Source organism: Typopeltis vanoorti, chromosome 6 (genome assembly GCF_054136105.1).
Source record: "Typopeltis vanoorti isolate ZY-2024b chromosome 6, IOZ_Tvanoo_1.0, whole genome shotgun sequence".
Classification (NCBI taxonomy): Eukaryota; Metazoa; Arthropoda; class Arachnida; order Uropygi; family Thelyphonidae; genus Typopeltis; species Typopeltis vanoorti.
The window spans coordinates 128,635,099-128,652,927 of NC_143554.1; the positions used below are offsets into that span (position 1 = coordinate 128,635,099).

General features: G+C 35.5%; 1 protein-coding gene across 7 annotated transcripts in view; it reads left to right on the top strand.

Annotated features, from left to right (window-relative positions):
* Positions 1 to 17,829, top strand: part of trc (Serine/threonine-protein kinase tricornered) — a 274,402-nt gene that overhangs the window by 140,519 nt on the left and 116,054 nt on the right. Inside the window, exon 1 of one of the 7 annotated variants that reach the window (XM_090394416.1) lies at positions 8,496 to 8,619. The exons of the other annotated variants lie outside the window; for them this stretch is intronic. Coding sequence (XP_090250542.1) covers positions 8,545 to 8,619 — 75 coding nt within the window. The 5' untranslated portion in view covers positions 8,496 to 8,544. Of the gene's footprint in view, positions 1 to 8,495; positions 8,620 to 17,829 lie in introns of those variants that run through there. 7 annotated transcript variants of the gene reach the window in all.

A 17,829-nucleotide genomic window follows, 5' to 3' on the forward strand; every position in this document is an offset into this window, starting at 1 on the left:
CGCTCAAGACGTCACTTCTAAATAGCTGTTAACCTTATACAAATCGCAAATCCGCCCAACTATCGAATACTGTTCTCACATTTGGAGTGTGGCTCCTAAACGCTCCCTCAAAATGCTTGACTCACTACACAGGAGAACAATTAGACTGATAAATGATCCATATCTTACTGACTCACTCCCCCCCACTTTCACGTAGATGTTTAGTCTCTGCAATTTGTATATTCTACAAATATTTTCATGGAAAATGCTCATCTGAAACAACCTCAATAATTCCCCTACGCTGTACTAAACTCATTGGAACACGTACAGCCACCTCCCAACATCCATTCACAATACACCTTGAAACCCACAAAACAAGTTTCTTTTCTTCCTCCTTCATTCCTGCTACTGCTGTACTGTGGAAGTCTTCCCCCAGATGTATTTTCCAATGAATATAATATACAGGCTTTTAAATCGAATATTAACAAGTTCTTCCTTTCCCATCCCACTACCCATATACGGTACTAAAGTACTATAGGTTGACCAGCCAGCCTCTCGTATATGGGCCCAACATAAAAATAAATAAAAAAAAAAAAAAAAAAAAACTAATTGTACATATTTTGCTAAAGGTTTTGGAAATTGCTAGACATTATGAATAATTATCATTACGCCATGAATTCCTGATAAATCGCGAATAATAAAAGAAATATATAAAGGGAGTGAAAAGTTTGTGATTACACAGAAAACATCAGAATGGTTTGAGAGATGGAAAAAGAGTCGCGTAATGTCTGGATTACTTTTCATTGATTGTCGTTAATATTAATTGATTGAATTATATATAGTTTACAATGACAGGAAATGTGCGATTTCATTTTATTCCTCTCCTTATATCACATCTGTAAGATCTATAATATGCAGATAACAGTTTCAATATCATTACGACAAACTGGTTTACATGCAAATTAGAAGCATTATATAAGTCAGCGGAAAAAGTTTGATTTAAATATGAATAAACGAAAGCTCTTAAATTGAACAGCAAATGCCAGAAAGAAATTAAAATTCGCCAACAAAAATTTTACATACTTGGGAGCTAATATGGATACTGAAGACGGAACTGACAAGGATATAACACAAAGATTAACAAAAGCAAATTACTTCTTTTAGAAGATTGGATAATATGGAAATCATCCAAATATCATAACAAACCAAAATAAAAATCTTCCATTTGCAATTCTTCTCTTTCTTTTAACAAAGAAAGAAAACGTCAAATGTTGATATATATATATATATATATATATATATATATATATATATATATATATATATATATATATATATATATATATATATATATACAGTAGCGAACAAATTAATCCGACCACTCACATTTTAAAGAAAAATTTTAATTTCACAAAAGGAGCCTGTGGAGCCGGGGACATGAACTTTACTGAAAACTACAATATAGACAAGGAAATTAAAAACACTTCAATAAAGAACAACTTCACACACATAATACAACGATGTAATATAAAGGACACATTTCGCATACTATATCCCACACGGAGGGAGTATACACATTTTCCCCCCACCAACGCCTCACGGCTAGACAGAATATACATAAGCCAGCATCTAAAGTCCACTGTTAAGGAAGTTTGCCATGCACCACTAACTTTTAGTGACCACCACTTGGTCAAGGCTAAAACTGTCCCTTGAGACCTTAGACAGCAACACATATACTATATAACAGAAAGTACTCGCTATGGAAACTAAATAACAGCATTATTAACACAGATCAATTTACGTCGGAAATTAAACAAATACTAGACAATGTTTAAAAAATAACAAATGTAACGGAGGCATGAAACAAATTTAAAATACAAGTAAAAAAAGCCGCCATAAAGATAGGGAAACAAACAAAAATACAACACAAACAGAACACTCCCAGAAAATAAAATACCCATTAATGCACTCAAAGCAAAACTAAAACAAATTGAAATAAAAGAGGCTGAAGGGGCCTGGATTCGCGCTAAAATAAAAAGAATGGAACAAGATGAAGGAAGGACCAAAGCTGCATGGCTCTTTGAAGAGCAAAAAAAGCGGAAAGCGCAATTTAATAAAATAAAACACGAGGGGTTAGAAATCGAGGGAGATGCAAATCTCCTCCGATTCTTCCACTCGCAATACACGAATACATTCTCTGGGAAAAAAAAAAATGACGAAACAGAAACACAAAACTTCTTGACACAACTACCAAGACTCACAGACAAGGAAGCAGAACACATAGACTCACCAATCACGCCAACAGAATGCAAGAAAATCATAAAATCCCTATGATTACACAAATCCCCAGGACCCGACGGCCTCAGTGGGGAGTTTTACAAAGCGTACTACCCCCTGTTTGAGACACTATTTGTGAAAATGCTATCCGAAATACACAATTCGGAGAGCATCCCAGAACATTTCAACCTCGGCTACATAGCATTAATTCCCAAAAAGAAAGACACAGCAAACAACGAAGAGACACAATGGAGAGGAATCACACTCCTCAATACAGACCAAAAAATTTTAACTAAAATTATTTCCGAAAGAGTGCAGAGATACATAAACCAGATCATATCCAAATCCCAAACCTGCGGAATAAAAGGCCACAAAATAGAGGACAATATCCTTCAAATTCGATGTATATACGAGCACTACCAGGCAACACAACAACCATGTCTACTGGTAGGTCTCGACATTGGAAAGGCCTTTGACTCAGTGAGTCATCATTACCTACATGAAGTCATCAAAGCTGCAGAACAAGGAATGAAAAAATTTCATTATCTGATTTCAAATATTTACACCACAACAGAGTCTCGTCTAATCATAAACAAGAAACTGTCTGCACCGGTCAAAATTAAATGCTCGGTCAGACAGGGAGACAGTCTCTCTGTGATCCTCTTTGGTCTCGCCTTAGAGCCGGTGATACGAGAAATATCGAAGCATCCCGGCATAGCAGGCACTCACATAGGAGGTGAAGGAAAAACAAAAGTGTTCGCCTATGCCGATGATGTAACACTAACCGTAACTACAGCTGAGTCCTTCACACTCGCATACAACATACTCAAAAAAATTGAAAAAGCGTCAGCACTCAAAGTAAACCTTCACAAGTGCCATACGATGTTCGTCGGTAGGTGGGTAAAAAGGCCTGCCATGCCGAACGACATAAAAATAAACAAACACCTACCACTTCTGGGAATCTGGGAAAACCACTTCATAGGGGAATAAATCCAACACAACACACAATGGGAGCTTGCACATACAAAAATAACCAAGAAAATTATACAGATGAGACACAGACAACTATCACTAACATGCAAAGCTAAAATATGCAATCAATACTTACTGTCTAAGATATGGTACCTCATGAACAATACCAACTACAACGGTCAAGAAGTAGACAGAATACACAGAGAGTGTGCAAAATTCATCTGGGGGTTCCAAATACGAACCCATCAGAAGATCTACAATATTCCATGACATTGAGGCGGGAGGACTCGGCTTAATAAACGTACACCTTAAAACTCTAAGTGCGAGAGCAAAAATCATAGAGAGAGAGCTTACACAGAGGAAAAAGCGTGGAGCGCATATATAATATATTATATGCAGAAGATAATGCCCGACAAAGTAATATGTTCCCTTCCGCATTCGAGTGGCAAAACACCAAAAATGTTCCAGGAGATTGCGGAAGGTTACAACACTTTATTAACAAGTACATAGGAATAAACGAATTCTTGAAGATGAGACCTAAAGCAGCACACATCAAACTCACGCGCACAGTTATACCACCACCACAACACCGGAAGATTGAAAGAGGGACATTAAGACTATCAAATGCACTTAAAAAAGCTTTCAATCTGTCCATAAACCCAAAATTAAAAACATTCTACTACAAAGTACACCACGCTTGTTTGCCTACCAAAATATGATGCACAGCGAAAGGGATCCTCTTCAAGGCCCCGCTAGATGTCATTTTTTCCCCCAACCAGAAACACTTTACCACTTAATGATGTACTGTCCTCACACCTCCCGAATATGGAACACGGTTCAAACATTCATAAAACACAAACAACCCTTTACAGAACACACGTTATTCTGGTTAAACGAAGGTAACATTAACACAACTAAAGCAATCATTATTATAACAACCATGTACTCGATTTGGACATACAGATGCGACAAAATTTACGGAAGGGAAACAGGACCAGACATACTCGAGAAAATAAACAATATGTTAAAATCACAGATACCATAAACAGAAGCAAAATAACAAAACACCAATGGTGGCAAATAGGTCTCATCTCAGAATTCGAAGAACAACTGCAAATCATAGAAATAAAGGACCTACCATAAATAAAAAAAACAAACAAACATAAAACACACATATACATGATAAAATAAATATACATAAGCGAAAGAAAAGCATATTGTAAACTTTTTCATTAAGCTGTATAACCACTTGTATATAACCACTTGTACATTAATTGCTTTATGCTATAATTAGTTGTAGTTCTATGCATAATATTTGTCAACTATAGAGGTTGTAGTTTAGTTTTATATACCGAAAATGTCAATGACAGTCTATATAGTGGAAGAACTTGATGACATTTTACTGATCCGGTGGGTAACTCAAATCTCTGCCAAAATGTAACCCTCTCCTTCTATGTTAAAACAAACACTACATATGTATATAGACAGTTGCAATCTGAAAGTGATAATAATGAAGCAATATATATTGCTTCATTATTATCACTTGAAGCAATACTTGTTTTTGCATGTAATCATATGCAAAAACAAGGTTTAGTAATTATATGTTAAGAATATTTATGATATGTAAAGTAACTACATGTGTATGTATAAATATGGTATATGTAAATAGCGCTTAACACTTCATGATAAGTTAATAATGTATAATCCAAACTATATCTGTATAATCCAAACTGTATATGTATAATGTACAATCCAAAATGTACATTATACTGTAAATGTATAATGTACAATCCAAAATGTTTACAGTCCAAATGTAAAATTGTCAAGTCATACATAACAAAGGTCTATAAAGAAGTGTCTCCGAAAGAATAATTATAAGTATTATAAGTAAAATAGTCACATGCATAGAAGACGTATTATATGTAAAGTAGTAATAGGTATATATGTATATGTGTGTATATGTACATACATGTATAAATATGTATATTTATATATGAATGTTGTCAGATTAGTTAACAATATAAAATCCATTATTGTATATTTTAAAACAAACCTTACATAGGTTTAAGGAAAGGTGTCCTCTCACAAGAGATAATAACGTAGATCGAATCCCATATGTAATTGGAAATATACCAAAAAAAAATATAGGAATTTCATTATAAAAAGGAAATATGATTTATGGAAATAGAAATGTGACTAGTAACTTAAATTCATAATACAGAATTCCATGGACAGTAAAGTTATGTTACATTAAAAGAAAAATACTGCTCAACTCATGTAAAAAGGACTGCAGGAAGAAGCAGACACTGAGCAGATTATGATGTTAAAAATAAGGGAAAATAAATTGTACATAATATATATTATTAAGATATCAAGAAATATAAATCAAAATGCGAATTAGAATAAGCATTCTATGTACAAATCTATATATATTGTAAATAGTTGTATATATATATAATATATTTATTTTGATTGTACATAGATGCTTTAGTGTTAATAAAATATACTCAGTGGATATGGCGTTTGCACACCACGGCGCTTGGCCGCACGAAGGAAGACTGTTTCGAATCTAGTTGTCGACTGGATGAAATTTTTCTAAGCATTTTTTCGATCGGTTCCCGAGTTAGTCGATCTCTGCCACGGGCAAGCGGTTTTTTTCTCCCGGAAACTCGGGTTTTTCGTCCTGTATACTCAAGAAAATCGACCGTAGAACCCACATTATTTCAGACATTAAATACGAGTGTTAGGGTTAGGGACCATGAGATGGCGACACCTGTAGAGCCGTCTCTCTTCACTGCGTGCCGCTTAATTAGTGATAGCCTTGGCCCAGCTATCTCCGATTGGGTACCAGTGGAGATTGAACTGCCCACTCAGTTTCCAAAAGTTAGATAGGGCTAAAAACGGCCTCGCCTACTCCCTGTATATACGGGAATAAAAAGGCGTTAGCTGATTTTTTTTTATTTTTGAAGAAAATAAGCAAAAAAATTAAAGCCCAACTTTACCTAATCATTTATATGTGCTCTTCTCTTCCTAATAAGTTTATTAATTCTCTTAGGCATGGATTACCAATCCCAATATTTCTCATTTTTCTTATTTTTGCATATCGAAACTATACTTTTATAATGGATTGTATTAAGTTATCCTTTGTATCACAATTTAATTTTTCAAGTCTCTTTTTCACTATGGTCCACAAATTTTCTATTGGGCTAATGTTAGGAGAATTACCTGGCCACTGAAGCAACTGGATGTTGTGATTTTTGAGGAACCCTTTCACTTTTTTTTGAAGTGTAACATGGAACAAGATCCTTTTGGAAGACGAGTTCTTTGTCTTTCTGCATCTGTGGGACCACTCTTTATTCCAAATTTTACTTATTGGTCACTTTTCATCATACCGTCAACAGGCACAAGTGATCCTGGACTGTCATGTGTAAAATAAAACAACCCCAGAATATCTTTTTTAGCTGGGTATTTAGGAGATTGTTGAAGGTGGCCGGGAGAAGTCTTCTCAGCGCTGATTTGTGAACATCGGGTACTCGATCTCCTTGTGCAAAGAAATGCCTGTCATATGAGAATATAATCTTTCACTTCTCGCCAGTTCGATCTTTGTACACTTTTTCCCGCTGGAGCCTCTTTTTCCGTATAACCTTCGTCAACTGTTGTTTCTTTTTTGATCTGTGGGCAGTCCTCCCTGCTTCCAACAATCTTCGACGGACTGTCATGGCAGAAACATTAATCTTACTAGCTGCCAAGTCTCTATTTAAGTCTACAGCCGACAATCTTGGACTCTTCCTAAATAATAAGTGCAGTTTCCTTTTTCGCCCACATTTTCCCTTTCTGTCAGGAGAAAAGGTACCTGTCTTCCTAAACCTCTTTAAAATTTCATTAACAGTACCCAAACCAACACCACATTCATTGACAATTTGTCTTTCAGTCATGGATGTGTGATGAGAAAGAGTACAGATTTTTGAACGCTTTCTTGGGGATGTATCCATTTTATATCTATACAAAATGAATAGACCACTACAAAATGAATAAAACACACAGCACTCAACCAAAATAGTGAACTAAAACCGAAACCAGAAATAAAAACACAGGTTTCTGGAATTGGATTGGCCATGCAGCATTGGTAGAGAAGAAATTCCAATGATAGCTTTGACATGGATCCCGGAAGGGAAAAGGAAAGTGAAGGCCTAAACTAACTTGGCGAAGAATGATTAAAAAAGAAACAGAAAAAGGGGAGGGGGAAAGGAAGATGGCTAGCTGGAGGAAAAACAGAATTAGTTGCAAAAAGTAGAAGTAAATGGAGAAGTCTGCCTTGTGTGCCATAGGCATGGAAAGGTTGGTAGATAGCTATGTACTATATTTGCTCTTTGATTCTGGTACAGTTTTTGGGTTTTCAGATGCTTAGCGGTTATAATGACGTTTAGTTTTAATGACAATTTTTCTCCTACTGTTATGATTTCCAGTTATAACGGACTTATCTATATAAATTGGACAGTTCTAATTACCAACTATTGAAACTGTGACACATTAGTGCCGTTGGTAAGCCAAAGGTTGGGGTAATCGGAATCCTGCTACAAAGAGAGAGAGAGAGAGAGAGGCCAAACATTGTGTTTTCATTCTACTTCAGACAATAAGTAAGATGCTATTATCTCACTAAGAGATGAAAAGCATCTTCCACCTAGGCTTCCACAAAATATCCATATAACATTTGGTTAAGTAACTTGTATGAAATTAAGGGCTAGAAAGACGGTTATGTGTCCATATTCAGAAAAGAGAAGAAAGTGGTATGGCAGCAGTTTCTAGCCCGCATTATAAGAGACAGTCAGTTCGCATGCAGTTATAAGAAGCATATCCCCTGAACCTCAGTCAGCCGCTGTTATATAAGGCTGCTCATACTGAAAAGCATCGACGGTTGCCTGTGGTTTGTGATTCATTGAGCAATGACGTAAAAATGTTTGTGATGGCAAGGCACGCTCTTCACTAGAGTAAAACTTAAAGGGTGTGGGTTGTTTGTGTGTATACCAAAGGATGTGATTGTTGCCTTTCCGGATTTGTGAGGAGCGAATCGACGCATTTCCGGATCTGGGACAGCATTTTCTAGGGAAGGCCGTGCTGCAGTTTTCTTCAACCTCGTGCCACACAGGCTATCAGTGTTCTATTTTTCTCGCTCTATCGAGTTCTTAAAAGTTCCTCAGTGCTGTTGACATATTGTTACTGACTGGTTACCTGCTTTTGTTCCCCACCGTGAAGGTCGTGCAGTAGTAGCAAGCAGCTTGCTTTGCTAAATGTGCCGTATTTCTTCTCTGAACTGCAATGATTTCTGCAGGTACCAACATCGTACTCGCTGTGCGGCGATCTCTGAAGACAAAAAATTCTCACAGATGGCAAGTAAGTGATTCTTGCTCGATTCATAAATTTATTCTAGTAATTATAATTACCATTACCGATGTTTGTCACAGAAGAAATTGTTTGCCTTTTATCGTCTCATACAATGAGACACATTCGGTATCCAATAGCAAGGATTATATGTGTGACAGAAGAGGACGGGAAAATGCAGAGTAGTTTATATAGTTACCTATGCGTCAGCACATCAGATAAATGCGTGTGAATTATTTCTATTTCTATACAAAATAAGTGTTTATGTGAACATTGTTGATGTCCGATTGCAATGAAATCGTAATTTACGCCTTCATTTCTCTCCTCCACCCTCAAGGGACCAACTTTCTTTATGCGGTATTATGTATGTTTGATGTAATATCACCTCTTTTATTGAATGCCGTATCAGTATATCAAATAAATGTTGCCTCTTATTTGATATAATGATATTTGTAGTCCATTTAGGAATCGAAACACTTAAATGAGAAAAAAAATTACTCCTTGAGTATTTTTTCTTGTGTGTAAGAAAAAGTCATGCTTAATCAACTTGTGCATTGAAATACCCTTGATAATTTCTTTGCGAATGGCGGCCATTTTATGCATATTTATTACTTTTTCTTTTATTCAGATAGCCGCGATCGAACGCACAATTTATTTCAAAATAGGAAAGCGAAACCATGAATTTATTTATTTATTTATTATTATTATTACAGTATATGACGGCGTACAAATACTACAGAAAACTCCTCGAAATCATGGGTCGTCTTATACGGCGAGTATAAAATGGGAACCTTAATTTCTGACAATTGACAATTGACATTTATTCTTTAAGGGTGAAGCAAAATGCTTTTCATATTCTCCGCTATCTGTCGTGTTACACGAGGTAACACGACAGATAGTATACGTGAGGGTAAAATTTACGAGCAGTTTGCTCGCCCTGAATGGGCATGGAGATTATGTATCGCTATAGGAGGCTAATATAGTTTTTGGTCTTCTATATTTGAATATGTCCGTTGGCTCGTATGCTGCAGCTTGTTGAACCAAATCGTTGGGATGTGTGGACGTCTTTAGAAAAAATTTGAAAAAATAAGGATTGTAGATAAGAGAGAATATAGGGAATATTTGTGTCTCTGTGGAGTTGGCTGTTTCTAACATACCACGGGGCGTTCAAAATCATTCTCAAGCACTTGTTCTGCACTCGCTGTATCTTAATAATGTTAGTATTAGAGGTGTGGCTCCAGGCTGGAGAGGCATAGGTGATTATAGGACGAATCGTCATCTGGTATAGCTGCAATTTGATTCTGTTGCTGAGTTTGCTATTTCTATTAATTAGCGGGTAGATCTGAGCTATGGCCTTAATTTCTTGGATGAACATTTAGGTAGTTACAATACGTTATGTAAGAAAATAGGCAGTGTTTATAAAGAAATGGGACTAATTTTTTGTTACATAAATTTATTTAAAATATTACAATAGATGTAAGTCTTAAAAAAACAAATAATAATTATTAACCCGGATTTTCATGTTAATTTTCTTCATCATCTGTTGAAAATTTTCTTCTTCAGATTCATATCAAGTGATGCAGCGCGCATAGATCCACCGTTTGTAAATGATTTTAAATGATAACAATTTTAATAATCCTAAATTTAAAAAAAATGCAAAATTAATAATTAATTAAAATTGGAGCTAATCACTTTTAATTAGGATAATTCGCGTAAATACTAAATCTATGCTATGCAAAAAAAATAACGGATATAACAACAATACCTAACGTTGCATTAATACAAGAAAGAAGAAATTGGGGGGTCATCTTATACAACCGACATAAGCTTAAAACCTAAAAATAGCCTAAAATTTATGCTTCGTCCTATACGCCGACATTTTAGAATAAGAGTATACTGAAAGCTTTGAATATAGCAGATTTTAATTTTCATAATTAACGAAATATGTTTATTGCATTTGTTTTTATAACATTGAACACAACAATATTTATATCGACAACTTAAACATGTCTTAAGAAAACAGTTTTACAAAATGCGTTACTCTTTCCGAGTACGGCATCCGGTGCGAGCCATCATTTGGCCATTGCTCTCGTATACACTATTTCCACGAATCGTATCTAACGTGCCAGTCGCATTAACATGCTTGGTATTATCATTGGGCATTGTGTCACATTGGTACTCAGTGATGACTACAATACAGTGGTCCCATTAAATTTGTTTAAAAACCATTTAATGGTTAGTAAGTCTTTACCAAACAAATCTTTCCTTAAGTCTTACTCATAATGATCCTTCATTGCTTTAAATGTGTATTCTCGGATGTGATTCTGGCGAGTGCAAAATATCCTTAGGATTTCTCCCATTTAGCTTTTTCTTATCTTTAAGGTTATAAAATTTGTTACGCGTTCTTTATTAAACCTCAGCACGTCCTCCGACGTATTAGTATCATTTTTGAATATTTGATACTCTAAATGGGATCTAATTAGTTAATTTATAGTTGTGTGCTTGTTGACATAGTTATCTCAAGTCAGTGAGGTAATTCCATTTATAGTTATAGTGACTTTGCTTCACTGTTTAGGAAAGTTCGTATTTGAACCGACTACCGTTGCTAAGTCGTTATTTTCTTCTATCATTGTTTTACGTTTATCCTTAAATAGTCGTAAAATCTTGCGTACCATTTGTCCGTAAACTATCCTATTAGCACTATAAATATTTGGACATATTTGTAATAAAATTGAGTAAATAAATAACATGTAATAAAAACGGAAGTTTGATAAGAGTGTGGTTAGTAAGGGTGTGAAGGACTAGATTTTTCGCCTTGAAAGTGGTGACTGAATGGAATGGGTTACCAGAATCAGTTCTAAGTTTTTTGTCTGTTAGTTTGGTTCAGGAGAACCAAACTAACTAACGATGAGTCTTCCAATTCCAAGGTGCCCGTACAATAATAATAATAATAATGATAATAATAATAATCTGTCTCCTTTGTTTCATTGTTTAAGACTGATATGGCGATATAATTGACATATCAGTCTTAAATTTATTATTATGTTACACCTCCAGGGAGTCCAAAGACTCACCGAGGGAGAGTGTGCCAACAGCATGGAATGATTGATTCCTTCCAACTACTAACCGCGCTCAAACTTGCTTAAGTTTTTGCGTGAGCAATTAGTAGCAGAGGCTCTACCAATCGACCAACCTTATATTGAGTAGGGCATTCTGAGTATATTATTTATATTCAAATAAAGTTTAACTAGCATGACAGCTGTTGTTTCGAACATTCGTTCTTATCAGGGATCAGTCAGAAGCCATATGAGCAATGGCCTCAGTAAAAAGGATTTACTGAAATATAGAGCCCGAAGACTCAGCAAAATGACTGATTAAAAGTTTACCCACCTCCTGTGGGCTAGGAAGGTGAATTTTACGTGGCGGTAGCTTTCCGTGTGCAACCAACGAGGAAAATTCGAAAACCAAAATTTTAAAATAGCTCAAGAAAAAAAAGAAAAGAAAATCACACCTTGTTAATGGTAAAATAATCGACAACCATTAGAGTCGAAATCTGAGTGGACTGTTGTGCATGCGTGAAAAGGCGCACGAGGTATTTGGATAGCGATAGCAGAGAAAGAAATCTCTTGCTTATTAAGCTTTCAATTGCAATGTCAGTTTATAGCAGTGCTTCCACATACTGATATGTAAGGTACTCCAAATTAGCAAATGTTTCACCGAAAGTATAGCGAATGGTAACAAGGTAAGTTTAATACATATAATTTCCAGACTCCTCTAGCTTCCTACAAGTTACAAGTGCGATAATATCTTGGTTACTGAAAAACTGCAATGTAATATTTAATACTCACGGTATTGAGCGAGTAACGCGGAAATTTTTAAACGTAGCGGCTGGAATCTCCACTACATTGTTTTATTATTATTTTAGTGGGTTTGTGCTATAATTTTTGCATCGCACATCAATAATTTGGTAATAATTAGAGTAATAAAGTTATTTTAATGTGGCCATCCAAAAGTTTAGAAGAAAATTGATATTTAACAGAATCAAATATAATTATTGAATTACCTCACTTGCATGCAGTGAGTAGTAAATATATTCAACTGTATTCATTTTTAACATACATATTAGAATTTTGCATTGCTTTTGTAGTATTTATTAAATACTGTATTTGGTTATTTGCTAACTTTAATTTGTGTAGATTGACCTTGGAGACATCACGTTATAATAACATACTTCACCAGAGAAGGTTTGTAACTGTTTATTTAGTCGGTTCGTTTTATTGTTTCGCAGAAGCTTACCTTCTGCAATACAATAAACCTCCTTCTCACACAAAGAGGTCAGAAAAACTGGAAGTGTAAGGTAAAAAATGTTCAGATGCAACCAGTGTATGAAAATGTTAATAAAAAAAAATTAGAGGTGTAACCAATCTTTTTAATATTTATTAATGTTATTACTATTGCAGAAACCCTATAGAATCAATCAGTACAGGAGCTGCGCAATATCTGTCATACTACTCTTTTGAATCCATGTAGAGGGGGACAATGGATTTGAGGGTGTTAGATCCAGTAGCGCATTCACGATTTAATCTTGGGGGGGGGGGACCGCGTTGAGTAGATGATTTGAGAATACACACTACGCATTGCATCACGACCTATGACTGAGCATCTGCAATGATCGCTAATTCATAAGTAGTATAGAAATAGAAGACATGACACAACATAAATAAAAAAAATGAATATTATTAATTAGGAAAAGATTTGGGGAAATTTTTCTAGTGTTTTTTTTTTTTTTTTTTTTTTTTTTTTTTTCTTTGGGAGTTGCCCGGACTCATTGCCCCTCCCCCCTCTGGGTATGCCACTGGTCGGATCTGGTAATAGCATCAGAAGATGTATCCATAAACAAGGTAGACACTCTGCCTCCAATTGGGGGGATAGTGACCATTTGGTCTTGTTCTGGAAAGTTGCCAAACACATGAAGTTCTCTGTCAAAAGGGGGGTTTATGAGATTATGGCGATTGTGAGACTGGTGATTAAGAGAGACTCGGGAGTCATCTTGGAACAGTGCCATGGTTTGAGAAGCTACTAAGAAAGAATGTCAGTAGTGCATGGCAAGTGAAGACCATGATCAGGGTCTTCATAGCTCAGTTGTTATAGACTAGTGGGAAACCTTTTAGGCAGTTGTTGAAAATGTGAGAACAATCTACCTCCCACCCCTTTCTTGACTGCATTCAAAACATACAGTCCAAAAATTCTGTATGTCCTCATAATCTACATTCCATAGTCTTCTCATATTTAACATTCTCCTTTGCATCCTCTCCACCGTATCTGTATCATCTCAGAAAACAGGAGACCAAATCTGCGCACAGTAGTCCAGATGAAATAGTATCATAGCCTTGTAAATAGGCAAAATGACTTCCTTATTCTTCTTGCACATCAGTGATCATTTATTTCGCATAATCTCGCAATACAATATGCCATTATCTCCAAAGTGCATAACTTTACATTTCCTAACATTGAACTGGTGGACATTTCACATGAATACAATTCCAACTTATGCAAATCATTCTACAAATATTACATGTCAGATTCATTCCTGGTTTCCATTGTTATCTTTGGATCATCAGCAAATAGCTGGATGTCACTTGTTAAATCTTTCATAATGTTATTAATGTAGAGATTGAATAACAGTGAACCTAGGACTGATTCCTGGGATACATCAGTGGTCACTCTAAATCTTGTAGATCATTATCTGTCACTTAGCCATTCTCTTATTAAACTAGTAATTTATAATCCAATCCTATATTCCCCAACTTATGCAGCAGCCTTCCTTTTAAGGCAGTTGCTTACACTTGGATAAAGGATTAAACCAAGTATATCATTTCTTGGTTTCTTTAATTTATTAAACCTTTTAGGCATCAGAAAACTGCTTGTCACTTGGATTCCTCACAAAGCTGTACACTTCATATATAATGATTTTTATTAATACTATAAAGAGGTCATATGCATATTGATATCACAACATTAAAAATCTATTAAAATTCTCAATTTTTTTTATTTACAAAATTATTAATAATTCAAGAATGGAGTTCTACAAACTAAACATCACATTAACTGCTAAGCAGTTAATGAAACACTTTATTTCATTATATTCTAAGAATAAAAGTTTTACCTTAATTTATTTAACTAAGTGGTACATAATTTAGTGACTTATTTGCGATAAGTCACTAAAATCACCAGCATTGCTGTCTTTAGCCTCAGTTGGTCTTCCAGATGAGTGTTCATCATTTGTGATCTCAAGCATATCTTAATTTGAACCATATGTGAAAACATCATTTCACAACAGTAGGTTGCACCACAACAAGACAGCATACATCATGTATGATCAGATTTCTCTTCTTGGACTGACCTGCACTTTCTATCTTTCCTGGCACAACCCCATTTCAACTATAGCTTCTTCAGCTATCAAAAAACTTGGTTTACTTTTTTACACGAGGCACACCTTCGCAGCTGCTAACTCTATACAAAGCCAGATCCATCCAGCCATGGAATATTGCTCCCATATTTGTGGTGCACCAAAATCCTGTCTAAAATTGCTTGATTCTATCCAGAAGAAAGCAATCTGGCTAATTAATAATCTATCTCACACAGATGTTCAGTTTCTTTGCCTCTTCTACAGATACTTTCATGGACTGTGTTTTGCTGAATTGGCCACTGTTATTCCTCCACAATTCTCCAAAATCATTAAAACAAGAGCCACTGCTAAACCAACACCCCTTTTACAGTCCCTCTTGAAACTCACCAACCCAACTTCACTTCCTCCTCTTATATGCCATTTACTTCTGTCTTTTGGAACAGTCTCTCTCACTTTGCCTTCTCCAAAGTTTACAACTCTCAGCTGTTCTAGCAAAATGTGAACAGATTCCTCCTTTTTCTATTTCTCTTGTCCACACATGGCACTAATGTGCTACAGGTCTTGTGGCCTTTTGCGTGTGTGGTTCAGATATTATAAAAAAAAATTGGTGTGTGATGTATGATGAATTTTTAGATACTTACAACATTCTTCCATATTTCAGTGAGATCCTTTGTATTGTCAAATAGAGATTTCAGAATTAGTGCCTTAGTGTATTAGTAGAGAGCTCAATCAGCTCCATTTGCAAATTTTCATGTGCACTAAAGACATCAACGAAGATGGGTTAGAAAGCCAGTTTTAGTGTGAGATCACATTTAAAGTCATTGTATTCTTTGTAATGAGTCTAAGATCCAACTGTATTCATTAATAGCACAGTTTCTTGAGATTTTATTAGTGTACCGTTCTTCAACTATCTTTGCCAGTTCAGGAAAATGTTCAGCTCACATTACAGGTTTGGAAAGAAGAGTTTCAAAAAAAAAAATTGACTTCTTAAATGCTTGAATAATTGGACACATTTCACATATTGATTTAATTTTGCATTGTAGACAGAAATTCAGCATTTATTTTTGTAGTCTAAAACTTTTCCCTGTGACAACCAGCATACTTTAGAGTGATAAGGAAGATCCTCACTAAAATGTTTCCTCATCAGTTTGAAACACATTGCAAAACTGGTAATGCCTAGAAGAAATTGCTAAAGTGTATTAAAAATATCAATAACTTTCCTTAATGTGTCTTTTAAAAGAGTAGATTTGGTGCAAAGATTCTGTTGATGTAATATGCAATGAAATGATATCAAGTTATCAGAATTTTGTATTTCATTTTGTAGCAATGCAACAAATCCTTCATGTTTTTCTCTCATAGAAGAAGCACCAGCTTTGCATATATGTACTAAATTACACTTTGCTTTGTGACATTTATCTTTAAAAATCTAAAGAACTTCAATTCCATCTATTCTCTCCATGAGAATAGCCAAAGTGTGAGTAGCTTCTTATAACATTGAAATTCTGCAGTTATAATATGAATCAGGAATATCAGTGGACTCATCTAAGACAATTGTAAAATAAGTATTTTCATTTTGGCAAATTTTTTGAAGCTGTTCAGAAACATTGACAGCTAATTCATGTTATCATTTGATTAGTTCGTGAAAGAGGAATATGCTTGTATTTTCTTCTATTGGAATATTTGATTCCCCAAATTTTGCACTTCCTTTGTGGTCTAAAAATATATACCTTGTATCTTTTCACTGTTGAAATCACAGTATCACAAAGTAAACACACCATTTTATCATGACTACAGGCATGTTGTACTGCAGCTCCTATTCTTTATTAAATACTCTTTTCTCTTCCTGAATTCTTCCTGCTAGCCTTTTATAATAAAGTTACAAGAACATTAGATGAGGGAATGGCATATACTGCAATTTTCTTAGACTTAGCGAAGGCATTTGATAGGGTGCTATGATAAACTGATATTTAAGTTGCAGCACATGGGTCTGGATGTCAGATTGGTCAACTGGATTCAGGATTGGCTGTCTGATAGGTATCAGAGAGTTGTGTATGGTGGAGCAGTTTCAAAGGAGGCAGAGGGTTACAAGTGGGGTCCCACAGGGCTTAGTACTAGGACCTATATTGTTTAACCTTTATATCAATGACATTGCCAGTGGATTGCAAGGGGATATTCAGTTGTTTGCGGATGATGCGAAGCTGGGAAGGATTATTAGTAATAGTGTAGATGTGGTAGCCCTGCAAGAGGATTTGAATAAGCTAGATAGATGGGCAAATGAATGGGGATGTCGGTTTAATGCAACAAAATGTAAGGTCTTTAGGTTTGGGACACACCAGACAAGATATCTGGTGTTAATGATTGATAAAAACCTGAAATTTAGGGGACATATTTCAAAGGTGGTGAAGGTAACACAGAGGATTGCTGCAATTATGAGAAGGACACTGACCTGCAGAGATAAAAGGGTTATCATTCCGTTGTATAAGTCTCTGATCAGACCACACTTAGACTATTGTTCTCAGATTTGGTCTCCAGGATTTGAAGGGGATAAATTAACTGTGGAAAGGATACAAAGATGGTTTCAGGACTGTACAATTTTGGTTATGAGGATCGGCTGAGGGAATGTGGACTGCAGAGTTTGGTGGATAGAAGGAGAGGTGATATGATTGAGACTTTTAAACTGTTGAGAGGTGGTTACAGGGTTGACACTGGAAAGTTCTTTCGCTTGGTTGAACAGTGGGAAGAAGTGATGTCAAGAGACCTTCCCTGGAAGTTATGAAAAGAAACTATGAGCAAGAAGGTGAGGAGTGGTTTCT